The sequence below is a fragment of the Coregonus lavaretus genome, assembly GCF_964263955.1.
Source record: "Coregonus lavaretus genome assembly, chromosome: 14".
NCBI classification, from domain to species: domain Eukaryota; kingdom Metazoa; phylum Chordata; class Actinopteri; order Salmoniformes; family Salmonidae; genus Coregonus; species Coregonus lavaretus.
The window spans coordinates 28,130,373-28,149,073 of NC_140001.1; the positions used below are offsets into that span (position 1 = coordinate 28,130,373).

General features: G+C 46.4%; 1 protein-coding gene across 4 annotated transcripts in view; it reads left to right on the forward strand.

Moving 5' to 3' along the window:
* LOC311141655 (smoothelin-like) overlaps positions 1-18,701 on the forward strand; it is a 103,117-nt gene that overhangs the window by 47,738 nt on the left and 36,678 nt on the right. For all 4 annotated transcript variants that reach the window (XM_084177058.1, XM_084177056.1, XM_084177055.1 and 1 more), the window contains exons 5-8: positions 205-284; positions 11,250-11,352; positions 14,369-15,234; positions 17,794-17,839. In XM_084177058.1, the coding sequence (XP_084033184.1) occupies positions 205-284; positions 11,250-11,352; positions 14,369-15,234; positions 17,794-17,839 (1,095 nt within the window). The remainder of the gene's footprint in view (positions 1-204; positions 285-11,249; positions 11,353-14,368; positions 15,235-17,793; positions 17,840-18,701) is intronic.

Genomic DNA, 18,701 nt, shown 5'->3' on the forward strand with positions numbered 1-18,701 from the left:
CTTATAACCTATATACTTATTATGGACACAGTATGCTTACATTATTAGTTATCTTGTTGTTATTAGTTGTTGTTAGTTGTTATTAGTCCCATCCTTCAACTCCATTCAACACCACCCATCTTTCTTCCAACTCAAGATGTGTGGCTATAGCTGTGGCATGTGTATGTGTTCTGTGTAACCAGTTGGCTGTGGTGTGTGTTTCAGGTACGGGGCAGAAATGGTGGACCACTGGCCGATGCCTGGAGTCTGAGGGCCTGGACCTCCAAAACAGCCTGGGAGCAGGGGTGAGTCCTGGGAGGGAGGTGTATGTATGTATATGTGTGTCTGTGTGTGTGTGAGAGAGGTGGAATGACAAGCAGGTTTGATTATGACAGCTGTATGAAATATAGATAAACGGCAAGGTGATGAACTGATTGGGGCTGCGATCTCACTGGCTGTCGTGTTCAATGCCTCAAACTTTTTTATAGAAGAGAGATCATGTTGCAACTTACACGTCAACTTTCATTTGCAAAAATAAGCCCAACCCAGACTCATTTGCTGGTGTTGAGTATATGTTTGCAGAGAACAGTGACCATTTAGGTTTTGTGCTGCCACAATGAAGAATGCAGAAAACAACAACACCCAGGCATGTGACTCCGTCAGACACCGTCTGTCTCATGACTGTGTCTTCTCTTCACCATGTTCCAAACACATAAACTGACAGACAAGCAGACGTTCTTGCGCCAAAGTGGCTGCCACAACGCAAGGAATGAATTTTCATTCTTCATACCTCATTCATTTCTGGCTAAGTACACCCAGAGACGGAGAATTACATTTGCTCAGGCTCTGGTGTTTGGTATAGACAGTAAATCCTTGGTGATAAGAACACCCTGCGAGCCATGCCTGTCATTCTACACACTACTATTAACCTAGGCTGTCACTCTCCACACTCTCACTTCACACTGAAGGGAAATTATTATGTTTTGATTATGTGTGGCAACCACAGCATGGGCGTGTCTGTGCGTGCGTGCCTATCTGTCCATCTGTCTGTCGGCGATTGGAAGGGATGAGCGATGGTAGTCTCTCTCCCATTCTATGTTCCTCCCTCTCACCTCTCTTGCTTTCTCTCTCCACCTTTCAGACTTGAGGCTTTGCATGTCAAAGCACTTTACTCGTTTGGTTTGGAGAGGCCCCCTTGTGGTCAGTGAAGTGAACTACTGTATTCATATCCCTAATAGCTACAGTTAACTTCAAATTAAATAATGACATGTTTCCTGTGAAAGCATTGCAGATTGACTGATGAGCTTATGTGCTGATAATGCTGAAAGACATCTCTGTAAAACAACATAATAGTCTTTGAGAACTGCTTGCCTGGGGCCAGATGCTATCTTATCACTGTTGCTTGATCAGTTTGTCTGCACTCCCTGATGAATGCACTGTTTTCTAAAGACAGGATCTCTGTTGGGGAAACAAAGTAAATTCCTATTGTATGCCGTCATTCCTGTAGGAATTGGGTTGATGAAGGTGATGGGGGTTATATGCTCAGCCAGAATGATGTACCCACATGAAAAAATGCTACAGTTTACTATATAATACTACAGTACTTACTATAGAATTCTATAGCAAACTGTAGTGTACTCTAGAATACTATACTACAAACTGTAGTATCCCTCGATCATGTGTAGTACTTACTATAGAATGTTGTAGTATACTATAGAATACTATAGAAAATACTACAGTATTATCAGCAAAAAAAGCACTGTTGTAAATACTATAGTAATGTCCGCAAAAAAAACACTACAGTCCGCAAAAACAAATACTTTTTAAACTATAGTAGTGCTGAGTGATTAGTGCTTCTTTTAGGTTCTTTGGATTTTGGTTTGATTCTAAAAAAATAATCATGGTTTTGATCAAGTAAATTGACAAATGCACTATGCATTATGTGGGTTGAATGCTGTAACAACCCAGAATAAAACAATTAGGCTAATAAAAGTCCCATGATGACTGGCCATTACTGCTTATCACTTATTAACCATCATTTATTCACATTACTTTACTTTAATAAAATATTTCAGTTGTTTTGTATATTACATTTATTTTATGTGATGACTTTATTATTTCATTCAAAGTCATCATCTCATCTCTGCCTATGCTGTCTGACAAAATCACTATTTTGTAGTTCTTCAAAGTAAAAAAGGCATACTTGGATTATGGTCATTGTAGGTAATTACCATGGTTTCTGCGCTAAACTATTTAAAATATTGGCCTGTTGGAAACTACAACTCCCAACTACATCGCACAGTTCGGGCTTGATCTGATTTATCTCTAGAGAAACTGCGCATCGATCCCCCCCCCCCCAATGTAAATAGTCTTATGACTTGGGGGTAGAAGCTGTTAAGGAGCCTTTTGGACCTAGACTTGGCGCTCCGGTACCATTTGCCGTGCAGTCGCAGAGAGAACAGCCTATGACTTGGGTGACTGGAGTCTTTGACAATTCTTTGGGCCTTCCTCTGACACCGCCTAGTATATAGGTCCTGGATGGCAGGAAGCTTATCCCCAGTGATGTACTGGGCCATACAAACTACCCTCTTTAGCGCCTTATGGTTGGATGCCAAGCAGTTGCTGTACCAGGCGGTGATGCAACCGGTCAGGATGCTCTCTGGTACAGCTGTAGAACTTTTTGAGGATCTGGGGACCCATGCCAAATCTTTTCAGTGTCTTGAGGGGGAAAAGGTGATGTCATGCCCTCTTCACGACTGTCTTGATGTGTTTGGACCATGATAGGTCCTTAGTGATGTGGACACCAAGGAACTTGAAACTCTCTACCCACTCCACTACAGCCCTGTCGATGTGAATGGGGGCGTGTTCGACCCTCCTTTTCCTGTAGTCCACGATCATTCCTTTGTCTTGCTCACATTGAGGGAGAGGTTGTTGTCCTGGCACCACACTGCCAGGTCTCTGACCTCCTCCCTATAGGCTGTCTCATCGTTATCGGTAATCAGGCCTACCACTGTTGTGCTTGGCCACGCGGTCATGGGTGAACAGGGAGTACAGGAGGAGCCTAAGCACGCACCCCTGAGGGGCCCCCGTGTTGAGGAACAGCGAGGCAGATGTATTGTTGCCTACACTTACCACCTGGGGGCGGCCCGTCAGGAAGTCCAGGATCCAGTTGCAGAGGGAGGTGTTAAGTCCCAGGGTCCTTAGCTTAGTGATGAGCTTTGTTGGCACTATGGTGTTGAACGCTGTGCTGTAGTCAATGAACAGCATTCTCACATAGGTGTTTTGTCCAGGTGGGAAAGGGCAGTGTGGAGTGCGATTGAGATTGCGTCATCTGTGGATCTGTTGGGGCGGTATGCGAATTGGAGTCTGTCTTGAGTCAGTCTGCTCTGTCTGTAATGGGGCTGTGGCCAACAACAACAGCAGCAACTGGCAGCAGGGCTCCTTCCACACATCACAGGAGCGGGTCTCTTTGAGCCGCGCTCAATTGTCCCCTGGCAGATGGAGACCCCAGATAATGGTCTATAGTTCATACATACATACGTGTGTGTGTGTGTGTGTGTGTGTGTGTGTGTGTGTGTGTGTGTGTGTGTGTGTATATATATATACTACCGTTCAAGTTTGGGGTCACTTAGAAATGTCCTTGTTTTTTTCCATTAAAATAACATCAAATTGATCAGAAATACAGTGTAGACATTGTTAATGTTGTAAATGGCTATTGTAGCTGGAAACGATTAAAGGCTCAAAATGCCCAGAAACAAATAACTTTCTTCTGAAGCTCGTCAGTCTATTCTTGTTCTGAGAAATGAAGGCTATTCCATGCGAGAAAAGCCATATCTCAGACTGGCTAATAAAAAGAAAAGATTAAGATGGGCAGTCTGAGATATTGCTTTTTCTTAGCATCCCAGAGTCGCCTCTTCACTGTTGACGTTGAGACTGGTGTTTTGCGGGTACTATTTAATGAAGCTGCTGGTTGAGGACCTGTGAGGCGCCTGTTTCTCAAACTAGACACTCTAATGTATTTGTCCTCTCGCTCAGTTGTGCACCGGGGCCACCCACTCCTCTTTCTATTCTGGTTAGAGCCAGTTTGCGCTGTTCTGCGAAGGGAGTAGTACACAGCGTTGTACGAGATCTTCAGTTTCTTGGCAATTTCTCGCATGGAATAGCCTTCATTTCTCAGAACAAGAATAGACTGACGAGTTTCAGAAGAAAGTTATTTGTTTCTGGTCATTTTGAGCCTGTAATCGAACCCACAATTGCTGATGCTCCAGATACTCAACTAGTCTCAAGAAGGCTAGTTTTATTTCTTCTTTAATCAGCACAACAGCTTTCAGCTGTGCTAACATAATTGCAAAAGGGTTTTCTAATAATCAATTAGCCTTTTAAAATTATAAACTTGGATTAGCAAACACAACGTGCCATTGGAACACAGGACTGATGGTTGCTGATAATGGGCCTCTGTACGCCTATGTAGATAATCCATAAAAAATCAGCAGTTTCCAGCTACAATAGCCATTTACAACATTAACAATGTCTACACTGGGGCCTCCCAGGTGGCGCAGTGGTCTAAGGCACTGCATTGCAGTGCTAGCTGTGCCACTAGAGATCCTGGTTCGAGTCCAGGCTCTGTCGCAACCGGCCGCGACCAGGAGACCCATGGGGCGACGCATCATTTTCGTCCAGGGTAGGGGAGGGTTTGGCCGGCAGGGATGTTCTTGTCCCATCGCGCACTAGCGACTCCTGTGGCGGGCCGGGCGCAGTGCACGCTGACTCGGTCGCCAGGTGTACGGCGTTTCCTCCGACACATTGGTGCGGCTGGCTTCCGGGTTAAGTGGGCACTGTGTCAAGAAACAATGCGGCTCGGTTGGGTTGTGTTTCGGAGGACGCACGACTCTCGACCTTCGCCTTTCCCGTGTCCGTATGGGAGTTGCAGCGATGGGACAAAACTGTAACTACCAATTAGATACCACGAAAAAGGGAGTAAAATACAACAACAAAAAAATGTCTACACTGTATTTCTGATCAATTTGATGTTATTTTAATGGACAAAATAATTTATTTTCTTTCGAAAACAAGGACATTTCTAAGTGACCCCAAACTTTTGAACGGTAGTGTATGTATGTATGTATGTATATGTATATATATATATTACAGTTGAAGTCGGAAGTTTACATACACTTAGGTTGGAGTCATTAAAACTTGTTTTTCAACCACTCCACAAATGTCTTGTTAACAAACTATAGTTTTGGCAAGTCGGTTAGGACATCTACTTTGCGCATGACACAAGTAATTTTTCCAACAATTGTTTAGACAGATTATTTCACTTATAATTCACTGTATCTCAATTCCAGTGGGTCAGAAGTTTACATACACTAAGTTGATTGTGCCTTTAAACAGCTTGGAAAATTCCAGGAAATGATGTCATGGCTTTAGAAGCTTCTGATAGGCTAATTGACATCATTTGAGTCAATTGGAGGTGTACCTGTGGATTCATTTCAAGGCCTACCTTCAAACTCAGTGCCTCTTTGCTTGACATCATGGGAAAATCAAAAGAAATCAGCCAAGACCTCAGAAAAAAATGGTAGACCTCCACAAGTCTGGTTCATCCTTGGGAGCAATTTCCAAACGCCTGAAGGTACCACGTTCATCTGTACAAACAATAGTACGCAAGTATAAACACCATGGGACCACGCAGCCGTCATACCGCTCAGGAAGGAGACGCGTGCTGTCTCCTAGAGATTAACGTACTTTGGTGCGAAAAATGCAAATCAATCCCAGAACAACAGCAAAGGACCTTGTGAAGATGCTGGAGGAAATAGGTACAAAAGTATCTATATCCACAGTAAAACGAGTCCTATATCGACATAACCTGAAAGGCCGCTCAGAAAGGAAGAAGCCACTGCTCCAAAACCGCCATAAAAAAGCCAGACTACGGTTTGCAACTGCACATGGGGACAAAGATCGTACTTTTGGTCTGGTCTGGTCTGATGAAACAAAAATAGAACTGTTTGGCCATAATGACCATTGTTATGTTTGGAGGAAAAAGGGGGTAACTTGCAAGCCGAAGAACACCATTCCAACCGTGAAGCACGGGGGTGGCAGCATCATGCTGTGGGGGTGCTTTGCTGCAGGAGGGACTGGTGCACTTCACAAAATAGATTGCATCATGAGGAAGGAAAATGATGTGGATATATTGAAGCAACATCTCAAGACATCAGTCAGGAAGTTAAAGCTTGGTCGCAAATGGGTCTTCCAAATGGACAATGACCCCAAGCATACTTCCAACGTGGCAAAATGGCTTAAGGACAACAAAGTAAAGGTATTGGAGTGGCCATCACAAAGCCCTGACCCCAATCCTATAGAAAATGTGTGGGCAGAACTGTAAAAGCGTGTGCGAGCAAGGAGGCCTACAAACCTGACTCAGTTACACCAGCTCTGTCAGGAGGAATAGCTAAATTCTGACTATTGTGAGGAAGTGTTACTGGCTATGTTGTTGCTACGGTGGCCCAAGGGGGACAAACAACCATGCCATTTTTCAATGTATGCGGACGTCTTAAGGATCGCGATATAGAGAGGAAGGAGAGAGGGAGGGAGAAGGAGGCTTAGAAGGAGCCCTGTGGAGACAGATGGGGAGGGAGGGGAAGTGGAGGGAGTGGCCTGTTGGTGGGTGTGTAGGAGTGTGTGTGGTGACTGAGGGAGTGGAGAGGTAGAGGACGTCCTCCCTACTAGAGTGAGCGCAGAGAGAGAGAGAGAGAGAGCGAGAGAGGACAGACAGGCAGCAGAGCCAGGGGAAGAAGGTAAATGACACATTCTAGTTCTTCCACTCTCACGGACCTAGTTGTCCTCTTTGAATACCTGTCCTTTTTTCAGACTTTTTTCTTCCTTATCAAATTCCATCTATTTCTCTTTACACAATTCATCCATGTTTCTTCTTGTTTCTCATTGCGCTGAGACCTGAGGACCTGCCTTTTTGATAATTGGGCAGTCATTTAGAACTTCTATCAATTGGTTTCAGAAATCCATAGTTAATAGCATACAGGTGTGTAATTGTTGTACATTGTGCAACTTTACAAATGGTTATGTGTCAGATCTGTCTTCGTGGCCAGGTGTGTGTTGTATGGAGCAGGTGAGGTAGACCAGACTGGGGGCAGAGACAGTGTTTGTTCACTAATCTGATATGATCATAAACCTGTAACAAACTGAGATGAGCAGTTTATGATGACAGGTATAATGGGAAGAAAGATCTGCTGTAGTGAGAGGATGGAAGATGGAGAAAGGGAAAAGAAACCGTCACGAAAGGGAGATGGATGGCAAAAATTGAGAGTTGGATGGAGAGAGGGAGAAACGGCTTTAACTGGACTTTGAATGATGTGTGGGTAATTGAAAAACGGGAATGAGGCTTATGGGTGAATTCTCTGTGGGTTGTCTCTTGTCCAGGTTGTGTGTGTGTGATGCAGAAATGATTGATTTCTACTTCAGTCCTGCTAATGTATTTCACTTACTGGAGGTCGGCCGAGTGTATGTGGTTCCTCAGGCTTTGCCATTCAGTCATGGAAAAGGACCCTGTCAGACTTCCCTCAGACAGCCATGGAGAGGAGAGCCTGACCTCATCGCATTCTGACCTCATCTGCACAATAATGGATTCTGCTTCCATGGAAAATGTGTCCATTCTAACCCAGGTAGCTGCAGTAATCCCTGGTTTAGTTGAGCTGCCTCTTCTCTGCTCTACTCTGGGTGGTGCAGTAATCCGTAGTAGTCTGATTTTGCTCCGTGCTTGTCGGCTCTGCTTCATTGTTGTTTCTGTGGCTCTGAGGGTTCAGAGGAGTCCAGATGGCCCACACCTTGGCTGTGATCAGGCCAGAGGACAGTTGGCATTTTTGTGTGTTTTTGGGCCAGCGCTTTCACAATTACAACCCTGACAGACACAAACAGCCTCCTGAACCCGTATGGTGAGGCCACGAGCCACACATGAGAGGAGCCCAGCTCAGACTCTGAGGCCTAAGAGCTGATGAGGCCAGGGCGCTGGAGTGGGACTGCCTCTGCCTTGGTTCCACTCTGTCAGGTCTGCACTGTCAGCCTGGGCCAGAGACCAGAGGCCAGTAATGACAGCGTGGGATTGGCAACAGGTCCTGGGATGGGATTATCTGGGGTGTATTCATTAGTTGCAGACCATTGCAAAATGTTTGGTCTGTTGCTAAATGTTTTGCAACGGAAACCATTTACCGTTTGCTAACAGAAGCAAACAGATTTAAAATGGAACGAAACGGGGAGGGACGTACCTGTTTTTGTCCAATAGAAACTCAAAAAGTGTTCTGTTTGGTGTAAACTGTTTCCTTTGCAAAACGTTTTGCAACAGACCAAACATTTTGCAAAGATCTGCGACTAATGAATACACCCCTGCTCTCTCTTTTTCTCTCTCATACACCACTATCAATTTTTTTCCTTCTTTCTGTCTCTGTGAGAAGTATGTTCCCTGTGGTATATGGGGAGCTGTGAAATGATCACTGTCTGGGTGTCTGTCTCCTGGTCGTGGCAGCTGAGGGGAGGGGTAGATGAGAGGAAAGGGGGGGGTTATTTCCAGCTCAAACGTCATTATCTCTCCTCCGCTTCTTTGAATGAAGAACCTTCCTCAGGGAGAGAATATTTTAAAGCAACTTCTCTCATTCTTCTACAGTTTCTCTCTATGTTATTTTCTCTGGATTAGCTATTCAGGTTTGGGGTGATTTCTATTTTATTTATTTAGCTAAAGTCACAGTCTGGTCCTGGCTCGTCAGACAGGCTAACGAGTGATTAAGCTCTCTCCTTTTCCCTCCCTCCCTCCCTCAGGTGTGTTTGTGTGGTACCAGGCTGTGTGTTTGTTCACTCTCTCACCTGACACTCTCTCACCTCCCTCTGATCACAGCCTGATTTGATTTACTCTATTCACAAGGTGATTTTTAACCTCCTCAAACTTCTGACACCTTTATCAGCCCCAGGATAACACACATTAAGCAAATGTGCCATGTTTGTGTGTCCCAGATTTGAAGAGTTTAAAGATGGTGGTGGATTTGAATCAAATATGCTCCAGGCCTGTGTCTTGTAATTCACGTGTGTCCCTCCATAACCACCACCACCTCTGTGTGTGTGCTTCGTTACACTAGGTAGACATGTATTAGTAGTGGCACTCTGCTGTAATTCTGGCACAAACATGATGTAGTTTCAGGGCAGAGTATTTCTCATGACACCCGTTTATAGACCAGTGAACCAGACACAGCTCTGGTTTTACTATTCCTGGATGCATTATGCCAAATACCTTATGGTTATAAAGAAATTACTTACTGTGAAGTTATTTCTAAATAAGCGTGTGTAGAAAGCCCATAAAACCACCCAATCCTTTTCCACACAATACCAGAGATGCACTTTAGTGGAGAGGTTTGGGGTGAACTGGAGGGAGAGTGTGTGCATGTGTAGGAGGGAAAGTGTGTGGTCGTGTGTAGGAGGGAAAGTGTGTGGTCGTGTGTAGGAGGGAAAGTGTGTGGTCGTGTGTAGGAGGGAGAGTGTGTGGTCGTGTGTAGGAGGGAGAGTGTGTGGTCGTGTGTAGGAGGGAGAGTGTGGTAGTGTGTAGGAGGGAGAGTGTGTGGTCATGTGTAGGAGGGAAAGTGTGGTCGTGTGTAGGAGGGTGAGTGTGTGGTAGTGTATAGGAGGGAGAGTGTGTGGTCGTGTGTAGGAGGGAGAGTGTGTGGTCGTGTGTAGGAGGGAGAGTGTGTGGTCGTGTGTAGGAGGGAGAGTGTGTGGTCGTGTGTAGGAGGGAGAGTGTGTGGTACTGTGTAGGAGGGAGAGTGTGTGGTAGTGTGTAGGAGGGAGAGTGTGTGGTCGTGTGTAGGAGGGAGAGTGTGTGGTAGTGTGTAGGAGGGAGAGTTTGTGGTCGTGTGTAGGAGGGAGAGTGTGTGGTTATGTGTAGGAGGGAGAGTGTGTGGTAGTGTGTAGGAGGGAGAGTGTGTGGTAGTGTGTAGGAGGGAGAGTGTGTGGTAGTGTGTAGGAGGGAGAGTGTGTGGTAGTGTGTAGGAGGGACAGTGTGTGGTAGTGTGTAGGAGGGAAAGTGTCTGGTAGTGTGTAGGAGGGAAAGTGTGTGGTAGTGTGTAGGAGGGAGAGTGTGGTAGTGTGTAGGAGGGAGAGTGTGTGGTAGTGTGTAGGAGGGAGAGTGTGTGGTAGTGTGTAGGAGGGAGAGTGTGTGGTAGTGTGTAGGAGGGAAAGTGTGTGGTAGTGTGTAGGAGGGAAAGTGTATGGTCGTGTGTAGGAGGGATAGTGTGTGGTCGTGTGTAGGAGGAAAAGTGTCTGGTGGTGTGTAGGAGGGAAAGTGTGTGGTTGTGTGTAGGAGGGAGAGTGTGTGGTCGTGTGTAGGAGGAAAAGTGTCTGGTCGTGTGTGCGTCCGTGCGTGTGTGTATGTGTTGGCCTGTTTCTACAGCTGCTCCTCCTGGAGAGTCTCTCAAGGTCAGGCAGCAGGGGCCTACAGCAGTGGCAGCCTCTACATCTCTCCCTTTCTCTCTCCCTCTGTCTCGACCTCCCATTTCCTCTCCATATGCCAAAACGCTGTGCTCTCTATTCTACAGTCTCCCTCCTACTGTGTCTTTCCTCTATCATGGCAGATTATGAATGAGACCCCGTGTGTTCCTCCTGTCTGGGCTGGCTGTACTGAGGACCAGACGTTACTAACACAGCAGCCCAAGGTGGAGGAGTGAGGGGTCAGAGCGGTCAGGCAGATGCTAACCCAACCCAGCACACTTCATGTCATGTCCATACAGCTGGGTCACTAACTCCCTTGGTGTAGAATCCAGCTTCAAAGTATTATGGGATGGTTGGTTGATTTACCTGCCTGGCTCTCAGGGTGTGTTGTGCTGTGTCTCTCCCAGGGTGAGCAGGGACAGGGTGGAGTCAGCCAACAACTGTCTTATCATCTCAGCCATAGGCAGGGCCTCATCATGGCCTCTCTCTTTGAGGAGCGTTTGACCCTGACATCACACACAACACTGTTCTGATTGCCCCATACAGACTGAGGACTTTGTGCACCTGATGGTTCTACTTATCTTCTGATCAGACCACTGAGAGGGATGGGATGGGTGGGGTTCAGCTCAATGGTGTAGCTGGGCTGGGGCTGACTGACTGACTGTGTTCTATCTTTGTCATACTGCATGTGAGAAGAACTGAATGCCCTCGTCTCAACTCCATTGTCTTTGCATTGATGCGAAAAATTGAAAAGCACAGAGTGTCTCTGATTTACTGTGTTGTTTCTGCAGGACACAGAGAGCGAGAGCCTTGGCGAGCGAGAGAGAATCAAGTCACAGATCCGGGAGCTGCGCAGCCACCAGACGCAGCAGGGCAGAGAGCTGCAGAGGACAGGTGAGAAATGTCAAAGACCATCTGAATGAGTGGTTGACTGTTCCTTTCCACTAAGCCAGTCCATAGGTCCAACACACACACACGCACACACACACGCACACACACACGCACACACACACGCACACACACACACACACACACACACACACACACACACACAGGCACACTCAGACACACAGTTTATTTGCTTCCTGCCATTTAAATCTCTGTTTTATATATGGCATGCTTTTATGATCATGTTTGCATTAGCTTAAGGGTCAAGTTTGGATAGGCAATTATACTTAAACATAACATTGATTCAAATATTGCCGGTATTTCCACACATATGCACTTAGATGCAATTTCCTCTGGCCTGCTAGTGAAAATAGCCAGCCAATAGAGCCATTCTGCTGTAGGGGAGGGGAGGGAAGGGGAGGGGAGTGGAGCTGAGGCGGTCGGTCACATTGGTTTAGATTTTGTTTAGCTCCTCCTCTTTATTTTCAGGTTAGAGGCACCACAGTCATGGGACTAACACTCTGGTTTTGGGTGTGAGTCATTTCATTAACCACTGTTAACAAACACAGTGAATGCTTTACTATAGGTGTGCTATCTTCATCCATGACCTTTTGACTTGTACACCCACTCCCAAAGTGATTTAATTCAAATGTTTAAATGAGAAAGGACCGGTAAAGGGCTAGAGTGAAAGAGCAAGATATAGGAGAGAAGAATAGCTGAAAGAAGCATGCAGTAGAATAGAGAATTTGTTTACGGCCATACAGATTTGAATGCCTGAATCTAAAGTGAGTAAGTATTTGTTGAACAAATATACCCGCCTCTAATATGTTTTTGTTGTTGTTGCTGAAAGGTCAGTCTTTTTCTTATCGGGGCATCCACCTCAATGTTGTCCTGAACCTGGCTGGTCCCTGGCTGGGTCCTTTGATCATAATTAAATCATGGTGTGTATCCCAAATAGCACCCTATTGCATATATTGTGTACTACTTTTGACTAGAGCCATATGAGGCTATGAGAATAGGGTGCCATTTGGGACGCACCCCGTGTGGTCTGGCCTGCCCTTGGACCTCAGCACCCCACTCATCAGCCAGCGTCTGGTAGTAGTGGGGTTATGAGACGGAACAGGAATATCACCTGTTCAAGGAGGAACCCACAGCCTAGTGATACCTCTGCTATTTAAAGCACATACCAGAACTAGAACAGAATCCTTTCTTGACATGGACCAGAAGCTCCCTGCTCTGCCCTCGCCCTGCAATTTGGTCCGGGGTGAAATCAGGGCTAGCAGCCGGCAGGAGCAGACCTCCACAGAGCAGAGGGATTGAGGGTAGGAGCTGTTTGAAATGGACGCCGATACACAAAGACACAGGAAGTTAGTGGCTGGGAACAGACAGGATAGGGTGGGGTGGGTTTGGCCAGTGGCAAGGGGGGTGAGATGTCCTTTTTAACAGAGAAGGAGAGAAGTGGCTAGAAAGAGAGGACTAAACTTTGAAGATTAGGGGTGTACTATGGCACACTGGCTGCCACACACACACACACACACACCACTCTCTCCCTTTTCACACACACCTCTCTCTCCCTTTTCACACACACACACCTCTCTCCCTTTTCATACACACACACTCTCATGCTTAAATATACAGCTGCATGTCTTGCACACGTATACATGCTCACAGTCCACAGTGTTGGTGACAAGGCTGTGATTTAGGAAATTACCCGTTTGAGAGACAGAGCACATTCCACTGAGCCACTTTGAGTGACAGGGAGCCAGACTCCTCAAATTTGAACTTGACACTGAAAAGACCGCTTTTGTTGTTGTTGCTATTTAGTTTTTTGTGTTCGTTAAGAAGGGTTAGGGGAGGGGGGGCTCTCTGCATTATTCACTAGTGTGGTTATTTAAAACCATCCTCTCATTATCCAAGAGTAGTAGGGGTTTTCCCAGAAACCCTCACAACAGGGCACAATGGACTGGACACAATGATGTACAAACATCATCCCTTTAACTATAGTTATCTTTTAATTGGAGTTGACTGGGGCCTTCATTAGATCACGTGGTCTATTTTATAGGGCCTCGTGTGAGAAAGGCAGCCATGTTGTGATTTTCGAAGTGAATGCATATAATACACAGTCTATAACTATTTCATCAACTAATCAAGTGAACTTCATCCTGCCCCTGGCTCTGAGAGGCCTTCAGAGGGACTTGAAAAGGCTGCTGAGGCTGTGGCTGTCTTAAACCAGAATGGTGCTTTCCCACACTGATTTGGTTTGTAAATGACAGACCTGCACGCTTTGTGAACTCTGTTTGAATAGGACACATAACTAGGGTATGCAGAGATGTGTTATCATACAATGATGTGTCTCTCCCTGTACAGCCCCCAGAGTTAGGCACTGAGCAGTGAGCACCACAGGGTGAGGGGTAGATTGAGAGAGGGAGAGTGAGAGATGGGGCGAGAGACTCTGGCTCTAGGAGGGGGAGGATGTGGGCATTGCAGCGTTGTTTGGAGTGTGGTTTCCTGATGAGAGGAGGAGGAATGAAGGAGGTTGGATACGGACCGGGGGAGGGGAAGTACTTGTCCTAGTCTCTATTTCACCCCCACTTCCCCCTACACTTCCTACTGCTCGGTTACCACCTACTGTTATGGCGCTTTCTCTCTCACATACACATACACACACACACACACGTAGACATCTGGTCCAGGAATTGAGTCAGGCCTGAAGGAAATGCCTACAATCCCTTATGTCTCCACGTGACCCCTCTCGTTTCCCCAGTGACGCTCACACGTCTCTCCCTCTGTGCTCTTGGGGATTTGGCGTCTGCAGAAACCTTTCATATCCATCAGCAGTCCACAAGTTCTCCAGCAACCAACCGCTCACGTGACCCCACATTCCATATTTTTTATGTTCGGTCAGAGAATTGTACAGAGCAGAGTTGTATTTCCATGGTGTTCCTCTGCACTATACTAGATATAATCATGGGTATGTTCCACTGTGTTCCACTCACTGTATTGTGGTGGTTGTGTTCCGTAGGCTCCAACTCAGGCATGGTTCTGGTTCTGGACCCCCTGGTGAGGGAGGAGGTCTCGGGGCCTCTGCTGACCCGCCCAAAGATCTGGGACCCTGTGACATCATCAGAGCTGGACGTGGTCCTGTCCCACAGCCAGCGCTCTGACTCGACAGCCTCGGACCGCAGCCAGGCCTCCAGGCCTCGTCTGGACTCTGGAGCCTCAGAGAAGAGCCTAGGTCTGGGCTCAGCCTTCCGGACCAGGGTGGACTCAGGAGCGTCAGAAAAGAGCCTAGGTCTGGGCTCAGCCTTCCGGACCAGGGTGGACTCAGGAGCGTCAGAAAAGAGCCTGGGTCTGGGCTCAGCCTTCCGGACCAGGGTGGACTCAGGAGCGTCAGAAAAGAGCCTGGGTCTGGGCTCAGCCTTCAGGACCAGGGTGGACTCGGGAGCATCAGACAGAAGCCAGTGTTCAGTCCACAGAGGCAGATTGGACTCTGGGGCTTCCGAGTCCCGCATCAGACCGAGACTGGACTCTGGCACGTCAGACTCCAGCGTGGGACCACCAGCCCCTTTAGGCTCTGAGACCTCTGACAGCGCGGGGCTGCTGTCACGGAAACGGCTGGACTCTGGGACGTCTGACCTGAGCGTGAGTGTGTCTTCTGTGGGACGGGGCCGAGTGGAGGAGCCAGAGGTGACCATGAGTAGCTCCTCCTCCAGCACAGACTCAGAGGCTGAGAGCACCAACCACCTTTCAGCCCAACCCCGCCTAGACCGCTCCTCTACCAACCGTGATCAGCCTGATCGGGCCGTCCTATCCAGAAAAGCCTCAGGCTCCCACAGTGGCCTGCTCAATGGCAGTTCCAAGGGGAGAGGAGACATCCAGGAACAGAAGGTACAGTCTTGTTTAATCTTCCTGGGTGATGCTTGCTGGTATGATCTGCTGTGTCTTGAGGTAGAACATTAGAATATGTAGGTTATCACACCACTAGATGGGGATGTTGAGCAATGATAATGAGGCTACAATGTTCGCGCACTCTCCTAGTGTCCCTCTCCTGCACCTCTCTGATTCAGAGGGGTTGTGTTAAATGCGGAAGACACATTTCAGTTGAATGCATTCAGGTGTGTGACTGACTAGGTATCCCGTTTCCCTTCTCTTTCCCTCCATCCCTCCCTCTATTTTGAAACACTAGTTCTCGGCACCTTTGTCACGGCAGCAGCTACAGTGGGGGAAAAAAGTATTTAGTCAGCCACCAATTGTGCAAGTTCTCCCACTTAAAAAGATGAGAGAGGCCTGTAATTTTCATCATAGGTACACGTCAACTATGACAGACAAAATGAGGGGAAAAAATCCAGAAAATCACATTGTAGGATTTTTAATGAATTTATTTGCAAATTATGGTGGAAAATAAGTATTTGGTCAATAACAAAAGTTTCTCAATACTTTGTTATATACCCTTTGTTGGCAATGACACAGGTCAAACGTTTTCTGAAAGTCTTCACAAGGTTTTCACACACTGTTGCTGGTATTTTGGCCCATTCCTCCATGCAGATCTCCTCTAGAGCAGTGATGTTTTGGGACTGTCGCTGGGCAACACAGACTTTCAACTCCCTCCAAAGCTTTTCTATGGGGTTGAGATCTGGAGACTGGCTAGGCCACTCCAGGACCTTGAAATGCTTCTTACGAAGCCACTCCTTCGTTGCCCGGGCGGTGTGTTTGGGATCATTGTCATGCTGAAAGACCCAGCCACGTTTCATCTTCAATGCCCTTGCTGATGGAAGGAGGTTTTCACTAAAAATCTCACGATACATGGCCCCATTCATTCTTTCCTTTACACGGATCAGTCGTCCTGGTCCCTTTGCAGAAAAACAGCCCCAAAGCATGATGTTTCCACCCCCATGCTTCACAGTAGGTATGGTGTTCTTTGGATGCAACTCAGCATTCTTTGTCCTCCAAACACGACGAGTTGAGTTTTTACCAAAAAGTTATATTTTGGTTTCATCTGACATTCTCCCAATCCTCTTCTGGATCATCCAAATGCACTCTAGCAAACTTCAGACAGGCCTGGACATGTACTGGCTTAAGCAGGGGGACACGTCTGGCACTGCAGGATTTGAGTCCCTGGCGGCGTAGTGTGTTACTGATGGTAGGCTTTGTTACTTTGGTCCCAGCTCTCTGCAGGTCATTCACTAGGTCCCCCCGTGTGGTTCTGGGATTTTTGCTCACCGTTCTTGTGATCATTTTGACCCCACGGGGTGAGATCTTGCGTGGAGCCCCAGATCGAGGGAGATTATCAGTGGTCTTGTATGTCTTCCATTTCCTAATAATTGCTCCCACAGTTGATTTCTTCAAACCAAGCTGCTTACCTATTGCAGATTCAGTCTTCCCAGCCTGGTGCAGGTCTACAATTTTGTTTCTGGTGTCCTTTGACAGCTCTTTGGTCTTGGCCATAGTGGAGTTTGGAGTGTGACTGTTTGAGGTTGTGGACAGGTGTCTTTTATACTGATAACAAGTTCAAACAGGTGCCATTTATACAGGTAACGAGTGGAGGACAGAGGAGCCTCTTAAAGAAGAAGTTACAGGTCTGTGAGAGCCAGAAATCTTGCTTGTTTGTAGGTGACCAAATACTTATTTTCCGCCATAATTTGCAAATAAATTCATAAAAAATCCTACAATGTGATTTTCTGGATTTTTTTCTTCTCAATTTGTCTGTCATAGTTGACATGTACCTATGATGAAAATTACAGGCCTCTCTCATCTTTTTAAGTGGGAGAACTTGCACAATTGGTGGCTGAATACTTTTTTCCCCCACTGTATAAACATCTCATCTTTCTCTGTATGTCTTTTAATAGCTTTGTTAAACTATGGTTAATTGGCTACACAAATAAACTCAGCACCTCAGAGCCGGGCCCAAGTCCTTTGTTGTGCACAGCTGGTTCTGGTTCCCCTCAGATCTCTGTCTCCCTCACCTGCTGTCAGAGGGAGAGCCGCTGGGGCTGGCCAGCAACAGCCAAACACACAGGCAGTAGAATATTGTTTGCTCAACGCCCTCATCAGGGACTTGGTCACCATGACACCACGTCGTCATCCTTATCGGGAGTGTTTACCCAACACAGGCTACAGGCTCTTTTATAGAGCCCTGCAATATAATATGCTTGTGTTCCGTATGTTTACATTACACTGGAGGTTCAGGCACATCGTGGCCCCATGGCCCCTTGATCAGCCAAAAAAAGAACAGAGACACAAACTTGTCTCCCTCGCTCTAAACACTGTTACATAATGCAAACACTACCCTGGTCACCTGTATGTGTGTTCACGTGGATGTCACCGTGACAAGTCTGATCCTCCCTGCCCCAAGTGCCTTGCCATCCCATTGATCTGCACTATTGCCCTGTGATGCTTTACTGTGTTCCATTTTATTCTAAACTATTTCTCTCTCTCTCTCATTTTCAGGTCAGAGATACTTTATTCACTACTCTCAGCAAAGCAAAGGATGCAGGTGAGCATGTTTACAGATACAAACCTTATCTTTGTGTGTGTGTACAGTGCCTTTAGAAAGTATTCATACCCCTTGACTTAATTGACAATTTGTTGTTACAACCTGAATTCAAAATGGATTAATAGATGTTATGGTCATCCATCTACACACAATAACCCCTAATGACAAAATGAAAACATTTTTTTAGAAATATTTGCTTATTAAAAATGAAATACAGAAATATCTCATTTACATAAGTATTCACACCCCTTTGCTATGACGCATCCAATTTCCTTTGATCATCCTTGAGATGTCACTACAACTTGATTGGAGTCCACCTGTGGCCAATTCAATTGTTTGGACATGATTTAGAAAGAAAACACCTGTCTCTATAATGTCCCACTGTTGACAGTGCATGTCAGAGCAGAAACTATACCATGAAGTCCAAGGAACTGTCTGTAGATCTCAGAGATAGAATTGTGATGAGGCATATATCTGGGGAAGGGTATAAATCAATTTCTAGAGTGTTGAAAGTTTCCAAGAGCACAGTGGTGTCCGTCATTGGAAAATGGAAAAGATATGGAGCTACCAGACTCTGCCTAGAGCTGGCCATCCGACCAAACTGAGCAACCGGGCAAGAAGGACCTTGGTCAGTGAGGTGACCAAGAACCCAATGACCACTGTTGGAGTCAGTTTCTATATTTCTTTGGTTATGCAAATATTTGTTTATTATACAACGGGTGGGTCTAATCCTGAATGCTGATTGGTTAAAACCGCATTCCAGCCGGGGTCTATTCCACAAGTTACCACCAGCTAAATCTATGACGTTAAAATGCCTATTTACTCTGTTCGATCTGACTGCGCAATCCACTGTCTCGTCAGC